At 50.1% G+C, this 27,832-nt stretch overlaps 9 protein-coding genes across 9 annotated transcripts; 4 read left to right on the top strand and 5 right to left on the bottom strand.

Moving 5' to 3' along the window:
- Nucleotides 1–23: 23 nt before the first annotated feature.
- Nucleotides 24–2,284, top strand: HO173_000393 (uncharacterized protein; the record flags this gene model as incomplete). Its single annotated transcript, XM_037302343.1, has 8 exons — nt 24–280; nt 337–439; nt 587–706; nt 861–940; nt 1,059–1,205; nt 1,286–1,956; nt 2,015–2,058; nt 2,219–2,284. The coding sequence occupies 8 exons, from the start codon at nt 24–26 to the stop codon at nt 2,282–2,284; spliced, it is 1,488 nt and encodes a 495-aa protein (XP_037170922.1).
- A 493-nt stretch (nt 2,285–2,777) lies between these two features.
- On the top strand, nt 2,778–4,159 carry HO173_000392 (uncharacterized protein; the record flags this gene model as incomplete). Its single annotated transcript, XM_037302342.1, has 2 exons — nt 2,778–4,036; nt 4,087–4,159. 2 exons carry the CDS (start codon nt 2,778–2,780, stop codon nt 4,157–4,159), a joined length of 1,332 nt encoding a protein of 443 aa, XP_037170921.1.
- Nucleotides 4,160–4,692: 533 nt separating this feature from the next.
- On the top strand, nt 4,693–5,725 carry HO173_000391 (uncharacterized protein; the record flags this gene model as incomplete). Its single annotated transcript, XM_037302341.1, has 2 exons — nt 4,693–4,828; nt 4,896–5,725. The coding sequence occupies 2 exons, from the start codon at nt 4,693–4,695 to the stop codon at nt 5,723–5,725; spliced, it is 966 nt and encodes a 321-aa protein (XP_037170920.1).
- A 334-nt stretch (nt 5,726–6,059) lies between these two features.
- Nucleotides 6,060–7,031, top strand: HO173_000390 (uncharacterized protein; the record flags this gene model as incomplete). Its single annotated transcript, XM_037302340.1, has 2 exons — nt 6,060–6,133; nt 6,191–7,031. 2 exons carry the CDS (start codon nt 6,060–6,062, stop codon nt 7,029–7,031), a joined length of 915 nt encoding a protein of 304 aa, XP_037170919.1.
- A 1,149-nt stretch (nt 7,032–8,180) lies between these two features.
- On the bottom strand, nt 8,181–12,694 carry HO173_000389 (uncharacterized protein; the record flags this gene model as incomplete). Its single annotated transcript, XM_037302339.1, has 5 exons — nt 8,181–9,487; nt 9,543–11,033; nt 11,083–12,037; nt 12,097–12,276; nt 12,350–12,694. 5 exons carry the CDS (start codon nt 12,692–12,694, stop codon nt 8,181–8,183), a joined length of 4,278 nt encoding a protein of 1,425 aa, XP_037170918.1.
- A 2,530-nt stretch (nt 12,695–15,224) lies between these two features.
- On the bottom strand, nt 15,225–17,645 carry HO173_000388 (uncharacterized protein; the record flags this gene model as incomplete). Its single annotated transcript, XM_037302338.1, has 5 exons — nt 15,225–16,258; nt 16,309–16,512; nt 16,564–17,205; nt 17,273–17,447; nt 17,502–17,645. 5 exons carry the CDS (start codon nt 17,643–17,645, stop codon nt 15,225–15,227), a joined length of 2,199 nt encoding a protein of 732 aa, XP_037170917.1.
- Nucleotides 17,646–19,300: 1,655 nt separating this feature from the next.
- HO173_000387 (uncharacterized protein) lies at nt 19,301–20,948 on the bottom strand (the record flags this gene model as incomplete). Its single annotated transcript, XM_037302337.1, has 4 exons — nt 19,301–19,560; nt 19,613–19,687; nt 19,757–19,825; nt 19,883–20,948. The coding sequence occupies 4 exons, from the start codon at nt 20,946–20,948 to the stop codon at nt 19,301–19,303; spliced, it is 1,470 nt and encodes a 489-aa protein (XP_037170916.1).
- Nucleotides 20,949–21,288: 340 nt separating this feature from the next.
- On the bottom strand, nt 21,289–24,135 carry HO173_000386 (uncharacterized protein; the record flags this gene model as incomplete). The annotated part of the gene is made up of 1 exon (XM_037302336.1): nt 21,289–24,135. One exon carries the CDS (start codon nt 24,133–24,135, stop codon nt 21,289–21,291), a length of 2,847 nt encoding a protein of 948 aa, XP_037170915.1.
- Nucleotides 24,136–24,633: 498 nt separating this feature from the next.
- On the bottom strand, nt 24,634–27,577 carry HO173_000385 (uncharacterized protein; the record flags this gene model as incomplete). Its single annotated transcript, XM_037302335.1, has 8 exons — nt 24,634–25,152; nt 25,202–25,321; nt 25,432–25,691; nt 25,742–26,989; nt 27,048–27,149; nt 27,238–27,313; nt 27,365–27,433; nt 27,485–27,577. The coding sequence occupies 8 exons, from the start codon at nt 27,575–27,577 to the stop codon at nt 24,634–24,636; spliced, it is 2,487 nt and encodes an 828-aa protein (XP_037170914.1).
- Between the last annotated feature and the right edge of the window lie 255 nt (nt 27,578–27,832).

Raw genomic sequence — 27,832 nt, 5'->3', positions numbered from 1 at the left:
AGTCAGTACAACCAACATGGACAATGGAACCATCATTACGTCCCAAAAACGTCCTCGACATCGGCATACACTCAAATCTCATCCTCTTCGAAGGCGCAAGCCCAGAAGAGCGAAAGCACTACGAGCTACCGCACTGGCTCTTTCACAACTTCTGGTTCCGCATATCCTTCCGGGACTGGAATCTCCTTTGGGACAAGGACAGCCGTGGGAACGGGCTATATTCCTGGGACAAGCCTAGCCTCGGTCCAATCATCGCCTACTGCGGTGGTCACCTTCTCCAGTGAGACATCTACAGCATCCACTATCAGTACTTTTGGCTACACTGCGGCATCCAAGCAGATCTCGACGCCAGTCGGAGCATCCCGTCGCTACAGCTGCGGCCTCGTCGAACAGCCCAACAAGTACCGGATTCGTGAGAGGTGTCAACATTGGAGGCTGGGTACGTATATTCGGAGTCCACATCTCCTCTTCTATACTGAGCATTGAGTCTTGAGGCATGTCCTGGGGGTGTTCCGTCTCTAGGCATGCTCTGAGGCTCGATATATACTCTTCGACAAGCAATACTGACTCTGGTTATTCAAATCAGTTACTTGTTGAAAAGTTCATGAATGGTGATGACCTATTTACCGGCATCGGAGAAGACGCGGTCGATCAGTGGACGTTAGATCAAACCAGTGGAGCCGCCGCTGCTCTGCAGAAACACTGGGTGTGTACACCTGTCGTAGCAGATCCTTCCTAATATGGACCACTTTACGGGTTGCCAAACACAACCCGCGTGAAAAGGCTCCTAATAGCCGTTCCAGCTGTCTTAGTCCTCGAATTTTTGCCTCTAAGAAGTACTGACTGTGAAACTTCTGCAGGACACTTATTTCACCGAGGCAGACGTTCAAACTCTTAAGGGTTACGGCATCAACGCCCTCAGAATCCCTATTGGCTTTTGGTACGTACATTTCTTATTCGCCTTCCCTAGAAGCGAATGTCTCTTCCCAGCCCCAGATAAGTCTCATGGCTTATGCTTTAACCTTACAGAGAGAACGCTGACCCCGGATTGTGCGTAGGGCTTATGACAATACTGGCACACCATATGTTTCTTACGGGATTGGACAGGGGGCAGATTCTTACCTCGAAAAGGCGATAGGATGGGCTCAAACTGCAGGCCTTAGGGTCTGGGTCGATTGCCATGGTAGCCCGGGCAGTCAGAACGGGTGGGTATCATTCCCCTCTTCTTTCCAAGACTAGCTGCAATTCGATCCTTGACGCACAAATTCGCTAACGTCAAACCTAGCTACGATAATTCTGGTCACAAAGGAGACGTCGAGTGGCAACAAGGCGACAACCTCGCCAAATCGATTGCGGTCTTAACTACCATGGCCCTAAAATATGGCTCCAAAGAGTACAGCGACACTGTCATGGGTATAGAGCTTGTCAACGAACCAATATCGTGGGGTAATAACACCCTCAGTACCACCCAAACATGGGCCCAAGAGGCGTACCATGCTGTCAAAGGCAATTCTACCAATGAGAATTTGATGGTAGTCATGCATGACGCGTTTGCCCCTAACGGTCCAAGCGATTGGACCACCATTGCCAAGTCTCTAGGCCCAAGAGGAGTCTTTGGAATCGACACACATATGTATCAAACTCTTGTTGCTGCAGACATCGCTCTTACACAAGCTGAGCACATCACTACAGCGTGTCAACGAGGCATGGCACTCAAGAGCGCAAATGTATTGGCTCCGGTCTACGTGGGCGAATGGTCTTCAACGACGAATGCCTGTATCAACCCCGACGGAACCAGTACAGCTGGCACTTGCAGTACTGAAGGATGTGTATGTGTGACTGACCCAATGGATACGTGGACGGATGTAGTGGTGGAGGAAGTCAGGAAATTCGTGGAAGCACAACTTGAAAGCTTCGAGGCTAGCACGAGTGGTTATATGCTCTGGAGCTGGGCGGGTAGGGTTGCCCTCATGGATTTGGGTAGGAAATATCATAAAGCTGACCGCTTCGATAGATGATGATATGGGGACGTGGTCCATCAAAGACGGGATCAACAAGGTACGTACATTTCGGAGCGGTTTCTTCTTCATCGGTAGTAAGATGGAGTCACGAGACATGTCTCGGGGGCAAAAGGACTTTTCCACTCCCATGACCTGTCTTGCAAGTCCAATCTCTGCCTCGAATAAGCTTCGCTGACTCCGAAATCTGCTCTGCGTAGGGAATTATTCCAAACCCATTAGATGACCCAAGTCAACGCAAATATCCAGGACAATGCAGCTCTTGACTCTCTTGTGAAAACACAAGGTGGGTGTTGAGATGTGGCTGATCAGCGGATCTGAGATCTCACTATATTCATTGTGTAAATATGTTGCCAAAATAGCCGCCAATATTTAGTAAAAACATGGGCTACCTTCGTGAACTGTAACTGGCGCCTTAGCAACGATCGAAGTACTTGCCGCCAACCGGTTTGGGCAATCTGGACAGTGCTGGGTGCTGAGCCTTTATGCTGCTCTTAATTTGGTATTCTAGCCTGCTGTGTTGGTGCCCTCGACACTCTTGTGAATCAAGTCCATACCATTTGATCCAGGTCCAGATTCAGCAGACGACCGCGAAAATCTTCTTCCTTACGCAGGCTTGGTCACATCAACAGACCGACTCTTTGGAACGCGTCTATGTTTGATTCTGGCGCTTCCAACTATTGTCCTCCTCAACACTGCCTCAGTTGACCTACGTCTTCGCATCTCTTCCTTTCCCATTCCACTCTTCTCACCAGCAACATGGAACGCAACCATTTTGATAGGCTTTCCGCCGAGCTTATCACGCCAATACTGCTTGAGCTTCCCACCACTCAAACTCTCTACTCGCTGATACGAGCCTCGCCCAAAGCTTATCAAGTCTTTTTGGCGTCAAAAGAAACAATCCTCATCTCACTTATGCGCCGAAGGATCAGACCTGCAGCATTCATCGATGCTTTGGCGGCTGTGCAAGCCTCGCAACTCAAAGACGTAGGCCCGGACCGAAAGGCTGTCCTGGCTTTTCTGCGAACTTATGAGAACAAGAGACACAAAACTGTTGAACAAAAAGGGCAGCACTATTCACTACCTATAGCGGTGCCCTTGTGCCAGCTGTACCAATCCACGCAGTACTTCATCGAGGATCTGACTAGTCGGTCGAATTACTACCTTCGTCGATGCAGAGACACCGCATTTGTTCAGAACCACACCTCGCCACAAGATGGTTGCATTGTCCTACCGAAATCCAACGGCCTCTGGAGAAGCCATCCTATAGACCGAGACCACTGCTATGCCCCTCTTTCCGATGTGGAGGAGGGCCGCCTTCAGCGAGCGTTCTTTCGGTACGAATTATACACAAATATCTTTAGTTCGGACATGGAGTACAGCGGAGAAAAATTGTGGGAACTTCCGTCAGATTCTCACTTCTTCTTGGAAAATTATCAGCAGTGGGAGATCGAGGAGCTAGCTTGCGTCGAAGATTACCGCTGCTCCCTGCTCTCCAACTCTTTCGATCGGATCGAGTCCAGTTTCGTAGGCATCCAGTTGCCTGAGCCGCCATTGGAACCTGCGGCAATCACCAGTTTTCGATCCTACGAGCGGTCAGCAGCGTTACGTGAAGCCAAATTCCAGATCCATAGCCTATACACGGATTACCTATCGAATTTGAGCTTACCGTTCTTACACCATGCTCTCCGACTCGACCGTTTGAATATGCAGCGGGAGATGTCTTCTCATATCTATTACGACGGGCAGAAGCGTTCTCTATCAACTGCATTGGAAGGATTTTGGAAAGAGATGTCCCGCAAAGATAGCAATCTGATTCACAATTACATTCACGCAGTTGCCCGCAATAACCTTTTCCCATTTAAAGACACCATTGATGGATCAAACGAAGGTTGGCTTTGCGTGTATGGTAATACTCATTTCGTTTCTCCGCACGGAATTCGACACACTACACGAAGCCTTGGTTACGCTTTTTGGGATAGTAAGCGCTTGAGAAATTCTGGTTTCGTGGGTCCAGGGTATGTTTAGGGAGTCTGCACCGTGTTTCAAAGCTAAATTTCTATTGCAGACTGGTCGGAATTGAGGCACGATGCCAAATAAAGAAGAACGTATGGCCGTCAACTACTGCACCATTAGTCTGACCTTCCGTGGAGGTAGAAGGTACTCCACGATATGTTATACCTTCAAGGGAGCAGCTTCGTGAACCGGATGTAGAAGATGCTTTGAGGAGCGTGCAAGAGCAAGCCTATACGGGGAATGGAGCCGCACGGGGGAAGACGTTTAGTTGGGGTCAAAGCATGCCTATATCGGCTTTGAAGGCGTAGCTTATGGTCTACATTGTACAATATTCCGAGGGTGCCTATCAGACAAATAGACCGGAGAGTAGTGGTAGAATTGCAAAGTAAAGTCTCCATTGGTGTGACCAGACCTATGGTCGTCCGTTCCTAGTGCTTTTCCTTCCCAACTATACTGAACGCACCAAAAGATGTTCCAAAGAAATCTGGTAAGCTCGTTTTGGGCTATGATAGCATACATATTAGAGCTTCATTATAGACATCTATCATGGTGATGGTGAGAGTAGATAGGTAGCTACAACTTGGGCTGCAGCAGATCCTTTGATCTTCATCTTCAACTCCAAAGCTTCATCCTCTCTTCTTCCAGGGTTTCGCGCAACATGCGCATAGCCTGCCTACAATTCAACCCTGAGCTAGGCAGGCTTCCTGAGAACATCGCCCGCGTTAACGCCCTACTGGAGGCAGCATCTCCGCAAAACATTGACCTACTAGTTCTTCCCGAGCTCGCTTTCACAGGTACTACCTCTTCACCTCGTCCTGTTCTATTCCGAGCCCAATGTTCATCTCATTGATTACTAGACAGGGTACAATTACCCTTCCTTCTCGTCCATATTGCCCCACCTCGAACCCACCGCCTCTGGTCCCTCCACAAATTGGGCCAGGGCGACCGCCAGCCGTCTCAATTGCATTGTCACAGTCGGCTACCCCGAGCTCTGCACCCCACCCCCTGCTTCCAGCACAAAGACTCAAGACCTCTCGCCTGCCGGGGAAGCCATAGCCTATAATTCCACAGTCACTGTCTCCCCCACCAGCCAAATTTTGGCCCATTACCGCAAGACGCATCTTTACTACACGGATGAAACATGGGCTCAAGAATCACCGTCAGGATGGCTCTCAACCTCTTTGACATTCGCTCCTAAGACTTGCCCAGAGCGGGGTGTACGGGCGAATTTTGGCATATGCATGGACCTGAACCCACACAAATTCGAGGCTCCGTGGGAAGCGTATGAGTTTGCATCTCACGCTCTGGCTTCTGGGTCGGAGTTGCTTGTACTCTCAATGGCCTGGCTGACAGGGTTGGATGCCTTAGAGTTGGCTGCTCATGCAGAGGAACCGGATTTATCTACATTGAGCTATTGGGTGGGAAGGCTGAAACCGCTTGTGGAAGCGGAGAAGGAAGTGATTGCAGTATTTGGGAACAGATGCGGGCAAGAAGCGGGCAAGAACCCACTAGGCATTGAGGAGGGCGTGAGGTATGCTGGAAGTTCCTGGATTGGGAAAGTAGGAAACGGGGTTGTCAAGATCTGGGACATTATGGGAAGAGCGGAAGAGGGTGTCGTTGTTGCAGATACGGAGAAGGAGCCGAAGTGGGCTCTACGGTTGCAATCCCGTGATAAAGAGCTCGCAGAATGAGACCGAGGTCATCCATTTGCTCCTTTACGGGTTCCATTAGACTTCCAGAAGGGGCGTGACCGAGGATATTACACACCTTGAGCAATTACAACGGCCTTCCGCAGCAGGTTCCTCAGAAACACTGTTCGCGAAATTAGCAAACTAGGGACTTCGTGAAGCCAGACTGAGTGTCATAAAGGCGTAGGGTCGTTGGCGTCGCCATGAACAAATATTGATAACGGCCGTTTCAGGCCTCGGATACCAGCATACAAGTTCACAATCCTACATGATCCTGATTCCGACCTAGCAACTAGATTGCCTTCCAATACGAAGCAATCTTCAGCGACAACACAACATGACCGGAACGCAATCAGCAGCAGCGACCGACGAAGGGTCTCCAAAGCAGGAGAGCGCCGATGAGCAAACCCCGTAAGTTATCTGGATTCTGGCCAAGGCCATCTTCGAACAACGCTAATCGATACCAAGGTTCCTTTATGACACCATGGTGGTCGTGCTCGTCGGTCCTGTAAAGCAACGCTTTGAAATACACAAGCGCCTCATCTGCAGTCGATCCGACTTCTTTAAGGCAGCATTCACCGGTAACTTCAAGGAGGCCGACGATGGAACACTCACGCTTCCTGAGGAGGATCCTGCGACCTTCAAGTACTTCGTCTATTGGCTGTACACCGGCAGTCTCAGAGGTTTTCATTACTCAAAGTCGCTCAATCCATCTCTGAAGGAGTTGACAAATAAAGTGCGCTCAGAAGTGATATCTCGAAAGTTGCTACATGCAGAATGGCTCCCACTCACTAATCCACACCGAAAGTTGTGGGAGCATGCTAACTATCGCGACCTTCCATTCGCTTCTCTCATCGCTCTGTACATTCTGGCCGACGCACTTCAGGTTCCACGCTTGAAAGATGCTGGCATTACGGCATTGGTTGAGGTTTACGGTTTCAGCTCTACTGATAAAGGCCATTGCAAGATGTACTGGGCAGCGGATGGGCCGGATGATGTGGGAGGACCTATGGAAGGCATAAACATGGCCTGGGAGACCTTGCCGAAAGAGTCCAACTTCTGTCAACTACTTCTGCAACTTTTCTGCGACAACACCGACGGCATCTACGACGCTGGAGATGGTATAAGCTACCATGCAGGTTTTGTGCTGTCTATGGCCAATTTGTTTGCCTACCGGTGGGTGAATGATCTCCCCCCAACCGACTGGACCAAAACAGGAGCTATCTGCTCTTTTCACGAGCACGAGGGAGCTAGCTGCGATCTGACTGAAGATTACTTGGAGGATAGAAAAGCGATGGCACGGGAATGACTAGGACTCGGCTAGCTGGCGTTTCCCTGCGGTCTCGGTTTCCATTACGGTGAACAGGGCGTTGTGAACGGGGTACGTTTAGAGCATCGAGAACGAATGACTTGCGCCAGGCGAGATGCCAGAGAACAATGGCAGCAGTGCGATACAGATCCTCAAGACATAGACAATAGCAGCTCTTCAATGAAACACCAATCGCTTTCCGTCCATCCATGACACATCCAGACGGTTCCATACCCAAAAACGAACCATTAAAACGACAGAGACCAGCACCCAATCCTTCTCCCCTTTCCAACAGCTCCCTCTTATCCCTAGCGAACGAACCTCCCAAAAGCGAAGACACGCCAGCTTCACGGACCCTCGTCAACACCACCAGCGCCACGTTCCTGCACCCTTCTTTCCCGTTATCGCACGAACCCGAGTTCCGGGATCATAACCATGTACCATGTAGCCAAAACCACCGATCCTTCTTTTTCATCCGCAGCTACCAGGTCCACCCAGCCCTTTGCTAGCAACCCCCACGCCACGGTCAATGGACCACGTCGTCCCACCGCGCAAAGACCTCGTTCAGCAACAACGGATGGCCAAAACGGGCACCGAAATCAATCGACTCTTGCGCATGGGAAGGAAACACCAACTTCAGCCCCGGATGCGGATCATCGTTCCGCCAATCCGGGCACGGCGTCGCACGTTCAGTGGGACAAGACTCGGGGCACCGTGGCCTCCAAGAACGCGGGCGGGAATTCTTGGCCGTGCGGACTACAAGTAGCTCTCTATACCGGCCGGTTCTACAACTTGTCAACACCTGCTGCGTAGCTCGAACTTTACGGCCGCTTATCCAACGGGATCATGGACGGAGAGGGACGGAGAGGTGGCTGAGATCGGGTAGGTTTCCATCGGGGGGGTAGAAGCGGAGGCGGTGGTAGGTCACGGTTCGGATGGATGGACGGATTCGAGCTTCAACAGTGTCTGGTGCAGCTCAAGCGAGCTGCTCGGGCCTTCGTTTCTCGATCCGGAGTCTCGCATTGACACCCAAGAAGATCTAACGGTACTGTACATAAAAGCGCGGCTCTTGGCATATCACACTCTTTGCGCCATCGCTATGCAAAATTCCATGTGCACCTTCCAAAGCGTGCACAATTTTTTCCTCCTTCAAAGCTCAATCGCATCCTCCGCACTCGAGCCCGCCTGCTTCTGCGCCTCTGCCGCTTGCTGTTTCAGATGATGTGCAGGTCGAGATGGACCACTCATGAACCCATTCATCTGCGTTTGCCTCTCCAAGGCTGCGAATCCCCTTGGCGCCGTTCCGACCTGCTCTCGCTGTTGACTTGATGGAAGAGGCGTAGCCACTTCCTTCTGCTTCCCCTTCCCTACCAAACTCATCCCCATCCCTTCGCCATCCCAAAAGCCCTTCGGCAGAAGGGCTTTGTCGCCCATAGCTCTCAACCTAAGCTCCGTTCTCGAAGGTGTCGTCCCTCGTTCCCTAATTTCCCTGAGTTTACGCTGTGCCGTTGTCTCGTTGTTAGGCGGGAAATTTTCGGGTTGAGGTGTCATACTCTTCTCGATACTTTGTCGTTCGGATCTACACCATTGCTCTGACTCTGCCAATGCTTCGCGGACAGAACGTATCTGCGCAAAGAGCTCTTCGTCGTCATCATCCACTGATCTTGAAACTCTACTTGAACTGGGCTGATTCTGTGTATCTGGTTGAGAGACGGATAGTCGCGTGCCATAGCTGGGAGGAGGGCTTAATAAAGTTGTCTCCATCGAGCGATCGACTTCATCAATTTCCATCTTACCCCTCGTTCGCTTCTTCGTTGACGGTATAACGGGAGTGTCTGGATCGATGCCAAGAGCCTTGAGCTGGAAATAGTCTGTACGTGTTGTGTCTGATCTAGCCTTGGGAGCTAGGCGACGGGCTTGCTTCATGAGTATGTCGCTGAGAAGCGACCTATCCTTTATCTTCGAGACATCCATTCGGGACTTGTAAGGCGGACGTGTCATAGGATGTGGAGGAGCAGACATGGTCGGGTCCCCAATAGTGCGGGATCTCTTGTGATGAATTTTCGTACGCCTTGGAGTGCCTTGATCAACGCTTCTAGTGGGGTCTTCTCGTTTGCGTTTTGTCCCTGTGGAGTTCTCTAGTTGGCTTTGCTCATTGTCGAAATCTGCAGGTAAGCTCTGTCGCTTCTGCAGCGGAGTCAGGGGCGGTGGCATCATGTTTCCAGGGTGACTTTGGTGCCCAATTGGGCTTTTTGAGCCTCCCATACTCGATGCGAGCGAGGAGAGTGAAGAATTACGATCATTGTGCTTTTGGCGCTCGGCCTTGACGGAATTCTGGATCGACTTCGCAAAATCCCTTCTTCGTTGTTTGGCTTTGCGCATGAGACTCATATTCCAGGCATTGGCTTTCCACCTCTTAAAAAACTTCTTGGCCAACAAGATAGCACGACATTCCCCTACTCCCAATCAGCATTCGCTCACCACACCGAGACCCAGATGGCGAAGACTGACTTGATTCCTTCCAAGACGATTCGTCGTCGAATTGAGTAATCGAGGCCTTGATGATAGGTCCGACAGTGAATTCAATGAAATGCTGTATGATTCCATTATCTTCAAGCAGCATATTTCTGGAGAGCTTGTTTAAAGCTACAGATCTTGGATCTAGTCGCGAAGGGGCGGAAGTTGATTTTTTCTGGCTAGGTTGAGATCCTGAAGACTTAATCAATGTCGAGCCGGGGAAAGCTCGTGAACTCGAAGTGGTAGGCTCTGATACTGAGGTCGGCCTTTGGATTTCTGCGAAAGGTCTGGTGGAGGACGAAGAAAGAGGCGACTGAAAGGTAGGAGCGGTATATGAAGGAAAGATTGAGGAGGGTTGCGAAGACCTCAAATTGGATTGAGATTCTGGCGTTAGCAGCAGAGTATCGTTGGATGGAGGAAATTTGAGAGGTGCTGCTGGAGGGAGATTTGTCTCTTTGGTGAGTAAATCTGACGGTGGGAATAGATCGAAAGGAGTTGATTTGGGGGCCAGTAGAGTCGTAGAAGTCGGAAGCTTGATTGCCGCATCTTTCTGCTGTGGAGCCGAAATGTTGGGAGTCTTTTCTTCCAAGGTTGGAAACGGGTTGGCCTTGCTATCGTGGGCCTTTGGCTCTATTCCGGCTGATTCGAACAATGGAGAGGTTCCAAACGAAAAGACAGGGGAAGCTGACGAGGCTGCTGGTTGATCAAAAATACCATTTGGTTTCGGAGGTACAGCTGCTTCATTTGAGGTTGGTGCTTTTTCGGCGACGGCCTTCGTTGGTTCTGGGGTCGTCGTAGCAGGAAATTTGGCTGAGGGTTGACCAAAGGTGGTTTTCTTTTCCACGGGTGGAGCAAATGGTGAAAGCACAGAGCTGTTGCTGTTTCCTTCTGTCTTGGGAGCCGACTGTGAGGGAAAGAAATTGAATTTTGGGGTTTCTTTGCTGCCCAAAATACCAGGGGTGCCTTTGGACTCCCCGGCTTTGATCGTGTCTGCATTTGGGGGAAATTTGAATTTAGGGGGTTCTTTGCTCTCGAAAGGATTATGAGCTGCTTGATTAGTAGGGTTGGAGTTGAAATCGAAAACAGGTGTCGAGTTGGACTGGATCTGCGGCCTGCTAGGCTTGCCAAAAGTTGCCGCGGCTGAAAAGGGGTTCGACTGGGCAGGAGCTGCGGATCCGGTTGATTTCGGATCGAAAGGCGTTGCTGTAGCGTTGAGCTGAGGAGCCTTGCCATTGACATCTCGAATCTTCTGCGGACTTCCAGATCTCGACTGGGATGATGTGCTTTCATCATCGGACTCGCCAACGAAAAGAGATTCGCTATTCGCCATAGAAGCAGTATCGGCATCTGAGGCTACTTCAATGAATCCTTGCGATTGTGCTTGAGCAGCACTTAATCCGTTGATCACGGCTGGTAAGTTTCGACCGAGCCGTTTTGATTCCACCAATCTTATGGAGAATTTGTGACTCTCCCAAGCATCGTCACCTAGAAGAGGTTTGCAAATGATCGAGGTATGTAAAGTGCGAGGACTAACCTATATCGTCCATCACTGATCCAACATCTATGAACTCAGTACCATCCTCTTTCTTGTGTATAACAACGTTGTTGAACCTGAAGTACTTGTGCGTCTCACTCTCATCATCAAAACCGAGAGCTTCCGCCAGATCTTCTAGTGTCCAGTCATCCATTCTCGTTTGACCAAGTCGTTTTGCCCTGTACGCCTTCGAGATAGCTTGCAGTGCTGTTCTTCGCACAAGCCCAAAGTATATCTCTGCAACGCATGCCATCATGTAGGAAACCGCGTTCGACTGCACCAACTTCCAGAAGCCTCCGGTATTTGCTTGCGCGGTTAGGAATAGAGTACGCGGCCGTAAGGGTCCTTGTTCGTCTGACGTATTCCCAGCCGCAGCATACAGCTTGAGCGCGATCTGAACCCGTGGATCCTTAAGTATAGGTCTTGGCAAATTCTGTGCGCGGTCCTCCAAGTCTGGTCGTTGGTCTTGGATCTCAAAGATGATGCAGTAGGCCCGGAATTCGGCTTCATTGAGCGAGGTTAACTTGTGCCGACTGTCATCGTAGTAATACATTAGAGAGAGCAGGGTGTTGTTCAGCTGCTCGCGTTCTTGGTGATGGTCGAAGCCAGTGCCCGAAGATTTTGACAGCTGGTGTAAGGACAGAATGTGGAAGCGTGCGATGCGCTCAAAGCAATCAATAGCAATTCGTAAGTCGTCTACCTTTGTGACTTGTTGGATGGAGAAGTCGTTCCGGATGCCTCGCGTACGGTCCCATACGAATTTGTGCACTTTGTGAAGAGACTCTGGTCCACCAATGACATCGTTGATGAGATAATCTAAAGTCTTTTGGAGAACAGCTGGGGGTCTAATATCAGATGGAAGTTGCTCGTCGTAGCCAGCTGCAGATCGTCGAAACCTCTTGACCATAATCTCTTCGGAGGGCACCATGGTGTCCGAATCCGACGACGGTGATATCTATGCCAAAAATCAGCACCATTATCCCCGTGTGACCTGTTGCCTATCTTTGCCCATACCTTCTCGCTTCCATCGACCATGAGTTGTACAATCCTCTCGACACGCTCATATTCAGGGCACATATCTTGGCAAGTCCCTACTGGTGTGATGGCATGGGCCAGCGAAGTTGGCTTGTCCGGGTCCGCGAGAAAGCCATCTTTGATTGCATCTTTCCGTTCTTGTTCTCGATTTTGTTTGAGCTGTGGGCACGACGGAAGGCCAAATGTCACTATGTATGTCTTCGTGTTAGTAGTTGTAGGAGGGAATACGTACCGTCTGATAGAGATCGCTCATGCGCTGCTTGTAGGTCCGGCTATCTTCCACGGCTGGGTTGCGCCAAGTCTGGCTCGACGGGTTCGACATTCTGCCTGCGTGACTCTGGAACGCCGTGGAGAGGGAAGACGAGTTCGTCCATGAGTTGTTGTGGTGGAGATCCTGATTGGGAGGTGGTTTGAGATGATGGGAGGATTGGCGGTCTGTTGTCGCATTGGTAGGCGCCCCCTTAAGAGGCTGCCTTTCTCTTCCCCCATGAGCAGCTGCTCTTGATCTAACGCCTGGCCGTGCATTTCCACGTCCTCTACTACCACTCCTGGAACGTGGCCCTTGAGGCGCTGACATTGCGCCAGTCGTCCAGCAGGTGACCACGCGGCAGAGTACATCAAGGTGCAATTCTCGACGAGTGTTGATGAATGCGATGTTGATTCGCGTTACGGAGAGACGAACGCTTTGATGCCGCCAAATGCGGAACGCTTGGTATGTCTTGGCAAGGCTGAACCTACGGAGCTTAAACGGCCCGAAGGCCTGATGAATCCTGTTCAAACAGTCTAACCATACGCATTATTTGCTGGTTCAATTGACGATGGTTGCTTGTGGATGGAGAGGCGATTATCATTGTACCGAAGTACATATTTACTCGTCGCTAGCTCAGGCGACGAAGAGGTGAAAAGCCATCACAAATAGATCAGCAGCTCCTAAAAGGCTTTACCTTCATTTCCATTCACCAACCTCACCAACTCATGATAGAAACCTTGCCCCTTCTTGCACAATCGTACGAGAGAGTCTACTGACAACATGTGCCATCACCCACTCTACTAGTTGATGACTCGTTCGAAGTGAACAATTATCTGCGACAGGCTCTCCAAATGCCCACAGCTTTACAGCTTCCCCTAACATCCGTCTCAACTCTTCACAATTGACAAAGAGCAGAAGCACAAAATGACGTACAACCTCTTCCCCTAGGTACCAAAATGCCGTCAATAACATTGCTCCCAAAGACACTGATGTCTATGCAAAGTGCAGTTCGAACGCGTCTATATCTTGGGTGAGCAGTGCTGTGATTCGTTCTTGTTGACCTTTCGTGCTGCTTGTTGGAGCCAAACCCACTGTCACCACCACCACCTGGTATTCAACCTCTCCAGTGATTGGAAATCGTGTGGAGCCGTTTCAAGCCTGTTGCATCTCTCGGCGTGTTATTCCACCTTGTACCTCTCTCTTTGGATTTTTCATTTAGCGCAAGTCAAAAGCTTCTCATGGGATCAATGATACATGTGAAGGCGACTAAGTTAATTCTCGGCAGACTCGGGCCTTTGTAGAAGGAGAAAGCTTTAGAATTTCGGCATGGGAATACCATATACTATTCGTGATTGGACAAGTCGGGAGGAGAGCTGGAAACACTGTCACGGAGATGGGCCACAAGTTTCCGTGCTCGACCGTTGAGACGTACAGAAATGTGTTCCACGGCATCAGATGCTGGGAGGTACGAATAATCGACGGTGGTATCTCCGAGCCTCAAAAGCAGACGGATGCAGAATAGGTAATGGAAGAAGTCTGTGCAGGACTCGACCCCCACTGACCGCCAATGCCATGGTAGCAGCAGGACGCGGTGAGACACATAGGAAGATCGAAAAGTCAATCGAGTGGAGTAAGGTGTCCCAGGTTGTTAGGGAGTAGACGCAGGATCGAATTCTACATACTCGGTCGAGCATGGTGGCGCAAAGCCCCTTGCACAAGTTGACATGGAAGGAAGACGAGCATGCACACTACTCAACAATCAAATCAATTACCTGCATCTGTCGGCGTGCATTTCCGCTCTGTTTTCCGGTTTCAGTGTGATCATTACTGGGTTTGGTATGGCATCAATCAGTGCCATTGATCACTGATACACATGCACCTCTCCTTCCTTGATAAGGTGATGGCCTAGCCCTGCAAGGTCTGTTGCCCTGCAGACTGAATGTGAGGTTATACCTAGCAAAGGCACCCAAATCACCTGCATCGTGCATGTGCACTAATCAGTGGTAGGGCATGATGCGAGGCACCTAGTCTATCGATTTCGCGGAAATCGAAAGAGTGGGTGTGGAGAGAGAAGGAAGGAGTAAGTGAAAGTGGGTCTTGCCGAGCCGAGAGCCGACCCAATATAAATAGTACCCTGCATGGGAATCTGCACGCCTTACTTTACGGAGTTCCGCATACCGATTGTAGAACCGGCTAACGTCCCTTTTCATACCTTATCCAGCGTCACTTGTGCGTGCATGTGCTGTTAAAAAGAAGCAGGAGCAGGACTGTGAAAGACAGGTAGCAGAGCATTCCCACTCGTTTACGCCGTCTAGCGACAGAGAGAGGGGAGAAAGAGGAAAAGAGAAAAGGGGCGAATGCCTAAGGAGAGACGTGTTTTCATTTATCGTGACTTTAAGCTACCCAATACTTTTCACGCACTACCTATTCCAATGAAAGACAAGATGAAGCAAGGTACTCGTAAAAATAGGAAGAAGAAAAGGAAAAAAGGAAAAACCAGTCAACAGCCAACTGTCCCAACTACCCTCTGTGATCTTCAAAGTACCGTGATTCCAAAAAAATTGTCATCCGTAGATACTCGCTTTGTGAACCAGCGTCACGTATTAACAGTAGGGCGTGGCGTTTGGCGTATGGAGGCGCTGGGGTACCTAATCGAAATTCCAAATAAATATCCTCGAGGGTGAACAGAAGCGAAGCAATAAATATGAAATCGTAATTAGAATCCATCTTTGGTGGAACAATAAGCGACGCGAATCATATAGTCGTAAAAGTCCGGTCCGAAAACTCTCAGCGAGCCAGCCGGGTCAAAAGAGCGTGGGTTAAATCGACCGTGAGAGGGAAAGATCACATGACAAAATCAGAGCTGTTGTTGATCCTGGAAGACCGGCTCAAACTTGTGCTCGGCGTCCAACGAGGTATGGGGGCGGAAGCCAGTGGGCAAGACTTGGTTTGCCAGAGCTGGATTACCACTGGATGGTGTGTTCAAGCTCAAGGGCTCGTACCATGGCATACCGACTGCCTGTAGGTTGAGGCAGTGTTGTACGTCCTCGTCAACGCCTTGATGGTACGGTGGCATTCCAGTCTGGTTCCCATCATTCCAGATGTCCAACGGCAGGCCGCTGGAGAAATTTGCGCCGCTATAGCCATTGCTAAAGGAGCCATTCGTACATGGCAGAAGAGAGGTGCTGGGACCAGGGACGGCCGAATACATTGAGGGTTCCGCTTGAGGGTTCCAGGGGTCGTCAGTCTGCCAGCTCGAGTACTCCGTACCTGTGGAGAAAGCTCCAACCAGGCCTGATGAAGACGCGACAAACGTTGGGGGACGGGCGTGTTCCACCCTTGTTGCGACGGGCCCGGCTGGAGGGCTGCGGGTAAATGCTCCGTTCGGACGCATTGGATTTGCGACTACCTGAGAGGCAGTCGACTCATGATCGTACTGGCGGCGTACGAATTCTTGGCTGGGGAAGCTCTGCATCCAGGAGCCAAAAAAGTTTGGGTGCGTAAAGACGGTAGGGTCTTGCGTTAGGTCTGCTGGTTGCGTACTCCAGTTTTCCTGGGCCGAGTTGTGGCGTTTTTGTTTTGGCGATGGCGAATCATAGAAAGGCAACCCATGCTGAATTGTGCGAGCTTTGCACAACCTAGGTTTAGGGGAACTCGCCTGTGGAGCAACCCTTTCAGACGACGAAGATGCCAGGTCTTCATCCCCGATTTGCACATTGATGCCCATTTTTGCAACAGGCGCATGACATGCTGTAGAGCTCATCACCTCTGGCTGAGGCTCTTTTTTGATCTGCTCGCGGGGTAGTCCTGAGGCCTTGACGGCTGACTTTGGTACCTTGCGAATTTTACGTCGGGTTCTGAGCATCCGGACAGATACCAGAGTACTTCCATCTGACGCAGTATTAGCACACCACGAGTGCCACCAGGTTAGTGAAACTTACCAATTTCACCCGCCTCATATTTCATCTCCATAGCCCTCACCCGATATATTTCCTTAAGGCGTTCGACACATTGCGTGGTCCAGCGCCCTGGATACTCCAGATGAATACCCTTGGTGCTTTTCGCCATCTTGTCAAGAGTGAAAACGCCATCCTTGAAACCTCTATTTTGACTTCGGAGAAGGTGGACAAGAAGTAAAAGTCTTTCTGGATGGGAAATTAGCTCCAACATCGGGGCAAGCTCATAAGTAGACTGACCAGGTTTCTTCTCGTGATCTGGCTCTATGTGCCGACACGCTGGCTCTGTTTGCCGACGCGGTGACGCTGTAAACGCTTTCCAACCTGCATCGGATGGCCAGTAATCTGGTTTGGTGAAGTGCCCTAAGTATCCATGCTCTGCCTGTGACTTCTTACTGGTAGACTTCTCACTGGTAGACTTCCCACCATTATAAGGGTGGGTAGTCTGCTTTCCTGGATGACAAAAGCGGATCCACAACTTCGAAATGTCCTTGCAGACAAGCTGGTTGATCGACCGGAAGGCAGGTTCGTAATAGCGAAGGAATACCTCGTCTATCCTGAACTGTTCCATTTCCGTTTCGGCACCTTCCAACTCATCGATTTCGTCCTCAAAGTCGGAGTCGGAGTCGGAGTCGTCCTCGGCGTTGTCCGCGTCCTCGTCCGCGTCCTCGTCATCGTTCTCGTTCTCGTCCACGGATTCGGAGTTGCAACCTGATTTAATTGCGGCTCGGCGGTTTTCAGCAGGTCTCCGCTTTATGCGTGAAGCAGGAGTATGGGAGCTGGAGCCTTTCCTCTTCCTCTTCGTGGTCTGACTACGACGATCTGCAATTGGCAGGCTGCGAGCCTTTCCGCTTCCGGAAGCAGTTTCTTCCTGATCAAAATCTACGAGCGTGTCAGTGAGATTGCTCACCGTTCACCACAGACCGTGTGAGGATACGGAAATGCTGACCTTCAACTGTATACACGGATGAGCGAGAAACTTGGCGTGTCAGGAGCTCCTCATCGTGAACTTCTTGGGGTTCCGGGCGCGTTGTGGTGGCCTGAAACACCTTGCCGGAGTCGAGACGGAACGTTATCTCACAGGCGTGGATGTTGCAGTGATCTATTAGAGCCTGTAGGGGAAGCTGGAGACTGTCACATCAGCATTGATCAATCAATGAGCAGTATCGGTTACAGACCGTTGACAACGCATTCGAAGAACCTTCTGTGACTGGGAGGCGTGAAGTCCGATTTGCATCATCATTGAATGAGTCGATGGTCGTCTTCGAAAGTGCCACAACTGGTCTGCAGGGACCCCTGTCCCCAAGTACTCGCTGGACCATGATGTCGAGTGCAATGGTCAGGCGACGTTCAGTGAAGTCCCTTGGGCAAAGGAATCGAAGCAAAGGTTGTAACGATTTTATGTTCGACGGTTTCTCTGGCGAGCTAAAGGCTCGAAAGAGTTTGTTGGACTTGTTCGGTACTGGATATGCTCGGGTTTTGTTGGTGCACCTAAAGCATACTGTATCTGTTAGTTGGAACATCGAGCAACAAGTGCAGTCCAATGATGATTTTCGGGCGAAGACCGAGATATGGAGCGAGCGTCTCGCCGACGCGATACCATCCCAAGGCCCAGCCAGGAGAGACAGAGAGCATCGTTTGTGTTGGGAATAACAAGTAGCGAAGCAGCAGAGTTCCACATCAAGACCTAGTCTGTTGTTTTGCTGGCAGAGAAGTTCAAGAGCTCAAGATAGGAAGTAAATCGGAAAAGTAGAGGTAGAGCGGGACTAACCAAAACAGAGAGTCCACAAAAGATTTGTATAGTAATGTTTTGCGGGACGCCGGTTATTCCCAGCAAACGAATTACCATTGGCGTTTTAACAACCCCAACATCTGACGGTCGAAAGACATATTTGTGTGCAAAATGCAATCATGGAATTACCAGAGTTTGTCCAATAGTAGGAATAAGGGGAGAGAGCAGAGCTTGGATAAAGAGGAAGCAAATTGGGCGAGGAAAGGACTTGATATGCAAGCAAGATGAGCTGAGATTGCATCTCGATCAATTCGCAGCGATCTCAGATCCTTGAAACAACATCTGACTGAGGGCGCACTAGGGGAAGACGGCTTGCATCCGTCAACGTCAAACACTGCAATTTTGAGCTCCCGCGGCCGTCATGTAGGAACAGGAGATGCTATCAAGCAACAAACTCATTTTACATGGTCATGGTTGTTAGTTGTGGACAAGGATTTCAAAATAAGACCAGTGAATATGTGCATCATGGCATGCAAGCCCTTTTTGGCGGCCTTTGCCGTATGCGGGGTCGGGTAATACCCCAGTCTTCCATGCGAGCATATCCGCGGAAAGTCATTAGCCAATGACGAAGTGAGACTGAGAGATGGTCATGGTTTTAGAAGCAAGCAGCTTTTCCGTGCACCAACCTGAGCTTACCTGTATCGCAATGCAAGTCATAACTTCGAAGCTCAGCAGCAAGACCCACGGCTGAAGGAGAACAACGAGGCGTTTTCTGTGAGGGACCAAATCTGAGAGTGCGTAAATATGCATTCTGTCCAATCGGCCGAGCAGCAGGATGAATATCCCCAAAGGAGCCCAAAGGGGACTTTTGCATGAGACATGGTCACATGAGGCAAAAGACGTACTAGTAAGCGAGTGCGAGCGCTTAGCGCTTGGGGACCATCGGAACCCTGCTTCCGATCCATCTTTCTACCAATTTAAAAGAAGGCAATTTTAGAACGGGAACAACGGTCAACGGGTACGCGGCTCGGCGACGGGCGACGGAATCCGTAGAACCTCGAGGCGTACTACTGCTAGTACCTCAAACCCGGATTTGAACGAGATCTCATTCATTGGAGACATGCACACACATTGTAGCCCCTATCTTCCTTGCAAATGTGGAGAGAAAACCCCGCCTGGTGCCGCCAATATGAAGTCCCAGAAAACTTCGCTACTGATGCATGTGATTTATTGCCGAAGCATTCCTTATGCTTCAACACTGTCGAGCAAGCCAGCTTCTTTGACTAATTCATAAAATAGTCCCCTATGACGGACTAAAGCCGAGGGAGTATCGAATTCTGCAACAGTCCCGTGGTTCAAAACGACGATCCGATCCGAGTCAATGATGGTGTTGATCCGATGCGCAATGGTTATAATAGTGCGGTCCTTGAACATATTGCTTCTCAGGGTAGTCTGCAGCATAGCATCTGTCTCCACGTCTACCGCTGCGGTCGCCTCGTCAAGCACTGCCAAGGATTGTCAGTAGACGTAACATGATTGACACATCATCAAACTTACCTAGAATGCTCGTAGGTGTTAGCAGTGCTCTGGCTAGGGAGACCAGTTGCCGCTGTCCTGCTGACAGGTTCGAGCCTGCTCCGATACGTCAGAAAATACTCCTGGAGACTCTACTTTATCGGATAACGTTAGTTGCAGACTCACCTCCTTCATTCACACCGGCTTCGAGCCTACCCTGCATGCTTGAGACGTGCTCTTTGAGCCGTGCGTGATCTTGCACGTATTAGTGCGCGAGCAGGAACAAGTCATCGGACAAGGCAGCAGACTCACCTAGCACGCTCCAAAGTTCCGTATCATCGTGAATGTGACCTGGGTCCAAGTTGTCTCGGATAGTACCTTCGAAGAGAGCTGCATCCTGAGGAATGATAGCCAGCCTGCCTCGGAGATCGAGAAGGCCAATGGTCGATGTGTTCAGGTCATCGATCGAGATGTTTCCAGCGTCAGGCTCAATGATCCTGAACAAAGCCAAGGTAAGGGAGGATTTTCCCGCTCCAGTACGGCCGACGACGCCGATCTTCTCGTGGGATTTAATATGGATGTTGATGTTTTTGAGGATCAGGTCTAATCCTGGTCGATATCTTGCCGAATAGTTGTTGAACTTGACAGCCCCTTGCCCAGGCCAGCTGATCTTGGGTCTGTGCTTTGAGATAACATCAGGCGCCTCGCTCGGTAGCCTAGCATACTCCAAGACACGTTCGACCGAGACTATGTTCGTCTCTACCTCCACAGTCTGCCTCACAATCCAATTCAGACTAGTGGTAATCTGCAAGGCATATGACATTGCTAGACCCACTAAGCCTGCTGACAAGCCACTGCCTGTAGAAACAGATATGATAGCAAAAGAAGCTGCCGCCAGGATGATAAAGGAACCGATGAACTCGAGTCGAACTGCAAGCCACCGGTTTGCATTGATGGACGGAAAGTACGCCCGAAGATTTGCATCCACCCGCCATTCGTTCTCTAAAGCAAACCTGCTCTGCTGGCGATAAGCACGGATCGTTGTGATGCCGCCCAAAGACTCTTGAAAATGTGCATAAATCGGACTTCTGCTAATGCTATCGAGGCGTTTCAGCTCCCTTGATGTACGTAAGTAGTAACGCTGAATGTAGAGGTAGACGGCTCCGAGAGGAATGATCAACGCTACGAAGACTGGGGTGGAGACAGCAATCAGGATGAGTGTGTAAAAGGCCCGAGCACTGTTGACAAACAACATGTTGAAGGTTCTCGCCAGCACCTCATCGACTCGGTAAATGTCACTGGAGAAACGATTCAGGATCCGTCCGGAAGGGGTGGTCTCGAAGAAACTCATTGGGGATCTGAATATCGCGTAGGCCATCCTTTCGTGGAGTTTACGCGAAGCCTCTATCGAGCAAAATATCCACAGTATGAGCGTCTGTATCACGACAAGACCAGCGCCACCAATTCCAAAGGCAAAATAGATTCCGATGTATTTGCCGACCTGGGGATTGCCACCGTATTCCTGATTGACCTCGGACCACTGCTTCAACCATAAGCTACCCCCAATTTGAGCCGTTTGTGCGCCAATGAGTGTGATCAGGTAGATGCACACAGCAATCAGATTGCTGGTCTTTGCATACTCCAAATATACGTTCCACTTCACTTTGCCTTGTTCAGAAAACTCTTTGCTCTGCTTTGATTTGACGGCTTCTCCTTCCTCATCGGTCACCTTGCCACGGGGGCCCTTGAATGATGCTGTGCTTGCGCGTCTTAACGTATTGCTGCTCGCTCTTCGCCCAGTGCCTGCGTTGGCTCGTATGGGGGGCCAGTTGAGTGATGCCTTCTTGAGCTTCGTCCTTCTCTTCCGTCAATGAGTCGCCGGTGCCTGTACCAAAGACAGTGTTGGATTCCTCACTCTCTGAGCTTGTGGAATCTCTGCTGTCTTCCACGCTAGGAGATGGAGTCTCTTGGTCTTCTTCATTATTGGCGGTCCTGATCAAATTTGCAACCTCTCCCTTCATTGCGATGAGCTGTTCATACGTCCCTTTTTCTAAGATTCTGCCATCACGAATTAGGGTAACGAAGTCCGCCTCAAAAAGTACTGGAATTGAGTTGGTCGCTAGTATTCTAGTTTTCCCCGCCAACAAACCTTTCGATCCGAGTACGTTCTCGATCAAGTGTCTTCCCACATGCTGATCTACAGCGGAAAGACAATCGTCAAAAAGGTAGACATCAGCCCGGGCGTACACAGCTCTTGCCAGAGTCAGACGAGCTTTCTGTCCCCCAGATAAAGATATTCCTCGTTCTCCCACCTCGGTCTGGTCTCCATCCGGCAGTGTCTTTAGGTCTTCAGTCAAAGCGCAGGCATTGATTGTTCGCTCGTAGAAGTGTGGATCCCAGCGATGGCCGAATACAATATTCTCCTTGAAGCTTGCATTCATGACCCATGCTTGCTGCGCCACGTATGCAGTACGACCATGTACAACGACCTCGCCATGAATTTTCCAGATGTCTCCGAGAATGGCTTCTAGGAAAGACGACTTTCCTGCTCCAACTCGACCTACAATACAGCTGAGTTCCGCTTTGCGCGCGACAAAATTGATGTTCTCTAAACAGTGGCGACCTTCATTACGATCCCATGTGAAAGTAGCATCCCGGACACGGACTGATTCATCCCCGTTATTTGCAGCCGCATCCTTCGTCTGCACGGCATTGGCTTGCAATTCCTCTGCCGTGAAGAAGCTAGTAAGGCGCCCTACTGCTACCGTGGCCTCGATGATGGACGTAATCACCATGGGAAGGATGGCCAAAGGGAAGCCGAGCATATTGAAAAGCGTTAGAGCCGGAAAGACAAGTTCCGTTGTCAAAGGTTCGTCTCTCGTGAGAACGAAGACGGTGAAAGTAGAGCACGATACCAGGAAAGGAGTCGTCGACCAAGTGAAGTTCGCAAAAGCTTGGGAAGCGCCAATCTTGCGGAGAGTCTTCAATTCCTGCTCGTTGCGGACGAAGTTGAGCTTGTTCATGAATGCTTGAGACCAGGCGAACAATTTAATGCTTTTCATGTTGTTTAGTATCTCCGTCACAAGCCGTGTCCTCGCATCCTTATTTTTCATCTGTTTCTTTTGAAGATTTTTCATGATCCTGGCAATCAACCCGTTGATAGGTACCATGAGTAACATAGCAGCGACACCTGCTAGCATGCTAATACCAACCAATTGATATAATGACAGCATACACAAAACAATCTGAAATGGTGCGGACCATAGCATCTGTCCATACTGCGTAAGGTCCTGTAGTCGTTGCGTGTCAACAGCCATGTAGTTAACAATGTCTCCTGTAGACTTTGAGGCCCGGCCTTCGTTCGATAATCGCATTGACTTGGCGTATATCATGGAAGTCAATGACGACTTAACCCTCATGCCTGTTTCAAAAGCACGCTGGAAATACTGGTGGAGCAAAGCTGTTTGTGCTACTGACACGGCAAACATAGCAAGCGAGATCGCCGCTCCTCTGATCGCAGGCTGAGGATGAGGATTGCCACCCCGATAGGAGTCAACGAAAGAAATCAAGAGCCTCAGCAATTGTGGCTGTACGAATGATAAAGTATCACTAAAAGTTTTGATGACGGAGCCCCAGAAGTAGGGCCCACCAAAACCCCGGAATAGAGCTATCCACAAAGACGGGCGTTTCTTTTCAAGCTCATCAGCCCATGTCTGCTCCAATATATCCCCAGTCACTTTTGTAGTATCCCTCCTTCTAAGATTCCATAGGTCATCCTGCGTGAGGTACTCCTTATACCCATATTTCATCATTGGGGTCATCCAGCTGAATGTAAGGATACTGAAAATATCTGCATATTCAATTGGACATTCGTCTTCGTCACCCAGCGCATCGTATGCGGACTGTTTCTTCGGAACCAGGTACTCCAGAGCGAATTCCAACACAGCAAGCCCAAAGCTGACACAGAATGTGACAAAGTATGGTAGCCGGGTTCGGAACGCTTGCTGTGAGATGAGCGACCGAAGCTTCACACCGAAAGCTATCAGCAGGAACAGCCAGTAGAATAGCACTATGCCATTTGGCTGCCGACTCCGCCAGTGCTCAATGTATTGAATGCCGCCAATGATTGCCAGCGAGACCAACGTGATGATTGAGGTCCAGAAGCGAAAGTCGCCGATCCATACCCCAGGAAGCGCATTGATCTGTAGGCACGCTTGAAGTGCGGTGGTGACGAGCAAAGCAGCGAGGACTGCGAGTTTGGTGTAGAAATGCCAGTTTCGAGTGACGGGTGACGGACTTCTTTTCTTCAGGAGCCACCAGATGGCAATTGCGCCAAATATGATGCCAAATGCCGCCACAACACTGATCCACACGTCGAGGAAGCAGGGTGTAAAGTCGTACCGGAAGGGGCTAATTGGGCCCCATCCTTCTTTATTACCGCAAAAAGGCTGTGTTTTCTCGTCTCTGGCTGCCGCACCGAGGTAATCTGGCCGAAACGGCTCCTGAATAACACTTGTAGAGAGGACCGTCTGCGGCACTGCTGCTGACCGCATGCTCATGCTCATGTGCAGTCAGTCGTTGTACCTGTACTTGGCTGTCTCGTCCCAGCTCCCAAGGCCTCCCGTCTCTTCTTCGAATTGCCTCACCAGCCTTCCACTAGCGGATGCACCTTATCAACGTGGTTAGGAGATATCCTGCAGCGGTCGTGTGTATGATAATTGCGACTCTATGGTGGTAGAGTAAATAAGTTTAAAGTGACGCAAAACCCACAGCTTATTCCATACATTAGTGTAAGGCTGACCAATTGCCGGCAGCAGTCGGCTTTCCTGGATACCTTGCCGTACAGTACAGTATACTATAAATACACACTACTCGGGATTCGGGATGCATGTCTTTCAGCTTCTTGGAGCCAACATCAGTCAAGTACTCAAAGCCAGGTTTTCAGATAGTGTACACTAGTGATAAAGATGCTCCAAAGATGCTCCAAAGGAATGCAATTCCTCCACGCTTACAGTCCGCTTATGGACGGGGTATCTCAGCAACAAAATCAAATGCTCGCGCGCTTATCTGTCCCTACTGCCTCTCTGATCTTCATCTTCTTCGTCGTCCTCCATAGTAATCTCGGGTATATAGCTCCCAAGCGAGTATTCTTGCTTTTCTTGGACCTTCTTTTGCCGGTGTAGTAGGCCGTTCTGGCCTCCGCGTTCTTTCATCTCTTGGCCGTAGTCATTTGTCCCATCCGGGTCAAGCGCCATAGAGGTAGGGTCGATCGTTGGTCCAGTGGCTCTGAGACTTGTTGGAATCACATCATCATAACTTCCAGTCACGCCAGATTTGCGAGGACTGATGCGTGGGTAGATAGGCATATGTGGAGGGGACGGACTACTATCATAGCCAGGTGGATTGGGATCAGGGTTGTCATTCGAGATCGCATCGTAGGTCCTATCATACGGAGGAGATCGATGATTGTTCATGTCAAGTTCACCATCGTCGGCCTTTCTTTTTGTTGGCGTGGCAGGCGCCGGTGGATCCAACCCATCCAGCTCTGCGCTGAAGCTGAGATTGTCTGCCCGGACGAAGTTCTGGCACAGTCAGTTTGTGAAGAGACGGTTGGAATTAGCATAGACATACATAGAGCGGGGACGGCAGATCCCCAGAATCATAAGAGATTGCCTTGTCATTGGCGTACACTAAGAGAGCACTCTGGGAGTCGGTACTCGCAGCCTTAAGAACATTGGCTTCGGTCACCTTCTGCAGACCATCAAGTCAGCATTTGGTCGGTGGAGTAGCAGCTAAGCTCACGAGTCTATTGTCTTCCGGCGTGGACATCGGGACCTTGACCATGATGGAAGGTAACTTGCCTTGGGTACCACTGGCTTCGTCTCCGTGCTCAAATACTGAATCTTCCACCACTGCCAGTCTTTGGCTTCTGTGCTGAGCATATCATCTTCTTCATCTGGTCTCGTCCTTTCGAGAACGTAAACTATGTTTGCACCTGTCGAGACTCCTCGAAGTGTGTACTTCTCATGAGGAGGCTGCTTTGGATCATTGGAGGCCATCGTGTACAGTTGCGAAATCTCTTTCAGCTTTTCTTGAGCACGATCTCGGCCTTCTTCGTAAGCTAATCAACATTAGTCAGCAGACAAGTCGTGATCACCGAGCTTTACATACTCTTCAACCTGTCCGATATACGAGCCGTCAACGCTCTGAGCTCTTTGGATACTGGGTCAGTATGAGCCTGGCTCTGCTCAAGACCTTCTTGAGAACGCTGCTGTGTCAACGATGGTTCCTTGGCGGCATCTTGGTACGCCTTCTTCCGCTCGAAATATGCAGCTGCTTTTGCAAGTAGTTTGGCAACGTCCATTTGTGCGCCACTCCCGGGCTTTTGGAATCTTGAGATTCCCGTTTGGAGCTTCTCCTCGTTCTGGAGTTGGGTCGTCACGGCAGCCTTACGAGCCAGCATATCTTTCGCTTGTTGTGTGTGTAACGGCAGGTACCGATCAGCATACCAGATGGGTGGGATCTCAATGCCGAGTCCAGAAACATTCTCGACCTGATTGTTAATCTCCAGTATAAAAACTTCTCCAACTTTCTCAAGATAGACCTCGTGGTCTTCTCTAGCGTCTACCCACAATATGTGGTCCAAAGCCTCATACAGCGTCAGCCCCTTGCCTGAGGTCTCATTATCGACGCTGACAGTAAGATAAGGGACATGCTCTGAGCGCGCGTCTTCTGGATTGTTGGGATCCAGCTTGGTCCCAACAGACTCAAAAATATTGGCCAACGGTGATCCAGAGCGAGCTGTGGCCGCTTGCCATATGCTCATAAAATTCGAGGCCTTCCCATCGTCTTGCAGCCCGACACTTTCCAACCCTGCCAAGGCGTTGGTGCTGCCATAAGCTCTATCGGTTTTGTCAAGGAAAGCCATGAGGCGTTGGGCTTCATGGATAACCTCATCCTCGTTGGTATTTCGCCCATCACCATCCATATTGACGATCCTCAGCACTTTCACCGGAGTCCCATCCCACCAGTCTTTCTCGTGACCGTAGTCCTGCAGCGTCCGAGTTCTGTTGAGCAGAGCCTCTCTTGCAATTGGTATTGTGTGAAGTATCTTGATGAGAGCTGATAGACGGTGACCCGTCGAAGGTGTCTTGAAGAAGGCTGGGGTGTTTGGCTGCCGCTTACGGTCATGAGGCTCGGGATTGAGCAGTATCTCTTGAGTTTGAGCTGCAGGGTAGGTCATCGCCCACTTATCAGCCTCGTAGTGTTCTCGATTTGCAGGACCAAACGTCTGCTTGCCATAATCAATCGTCCCTGTCTCTTGGCCAGGAAGAGTTTGACTCTCGCTCATCGATATCGCCATTGCCCGGTTCAACTCCTCATCTTCCGGCTCGTCAAAATTCATATTCTGAGACGCCCCTGGGTCGAACTGGTCAGCCAGCCTTCTCGCGAAACAATTTGAAACAAATGTTCTAACCAATGTCATTACCCCGTGTGCTTACTCTCGAAGGCGGTCTTGAGGGTGCGGTATCACTGAAGACATTGGGCTTGAGCGTATCGGGAGGATGGACTGTAAGAGCTTTCGGGCACAAGTCAGCTTGGTTGTTACACATCTGAAATAGATGCCCAATGATTTGCATGCATTATGTGTGACTAAGGAGGCTTACAAGGTTGGCCCTGGTTTTGGGGGCCCTCCGCCTTATCTGTATGAAATTGACTTTCATCATAGAAGACCTGGCTCTGCTGATTTTTGGTAAGCCACCAGACTTGGCGCATGCAAGGAGGAGAGCTTACCTGATCAAAAACAGCACTAGGGTCGTCAAAGTAGGCATTGATGGCCCTTGCGAGATCTTTGTTGTGAGCCTATGGCCGCATCAGCTTGACAATGGCTCGAAAAGTTTCCTGAAGTCGAACCTTTAGATATTGTATGGCTCTGCTGGGGTGAGCACTAGTGACAGCGACGAAGCCTTGGATATCTTCGTCGCTGGGCTCGTAACTGGACGCCATCGCAGTAGCACTGCCATTCAGGTAGGACCACACAGAACGATCATTACACACTGCAAGACAAGAGCAGAAAGCAAAAAGAGAAGGTCATACGGGCAAACAAAGGACAGAGTGTTGGCTCCGCAGAAAATGAGAAAGGTAAGGTAGCCAAGGTAAGTAGGTTGTGGAATATTCCGAATGTCAGACGGCGCGGGCCGCATTTACAAGTATCCGTAAATGTTGTGTTCCGCGCCATGCATATGGAGGCTGTTTGTATGT

Source organism: Letharia columbiana (assembly GCF_014066305.1).
Source record: "Letharia columbiana isolate WasteWater2 chromosome Unknown Sc0000000_s0, whole genome shotgun sequence".
NCBI classification, from domain to species: Eukaryota; Fungi; Ascomycota; class Lecanoromycetes; order Lecanorales; family Parmeliaceae; genus Letharia; species Letharia columbiana.
This window is presented reverse-complemented; position numbering and strand designations above follow the sequence as displayed.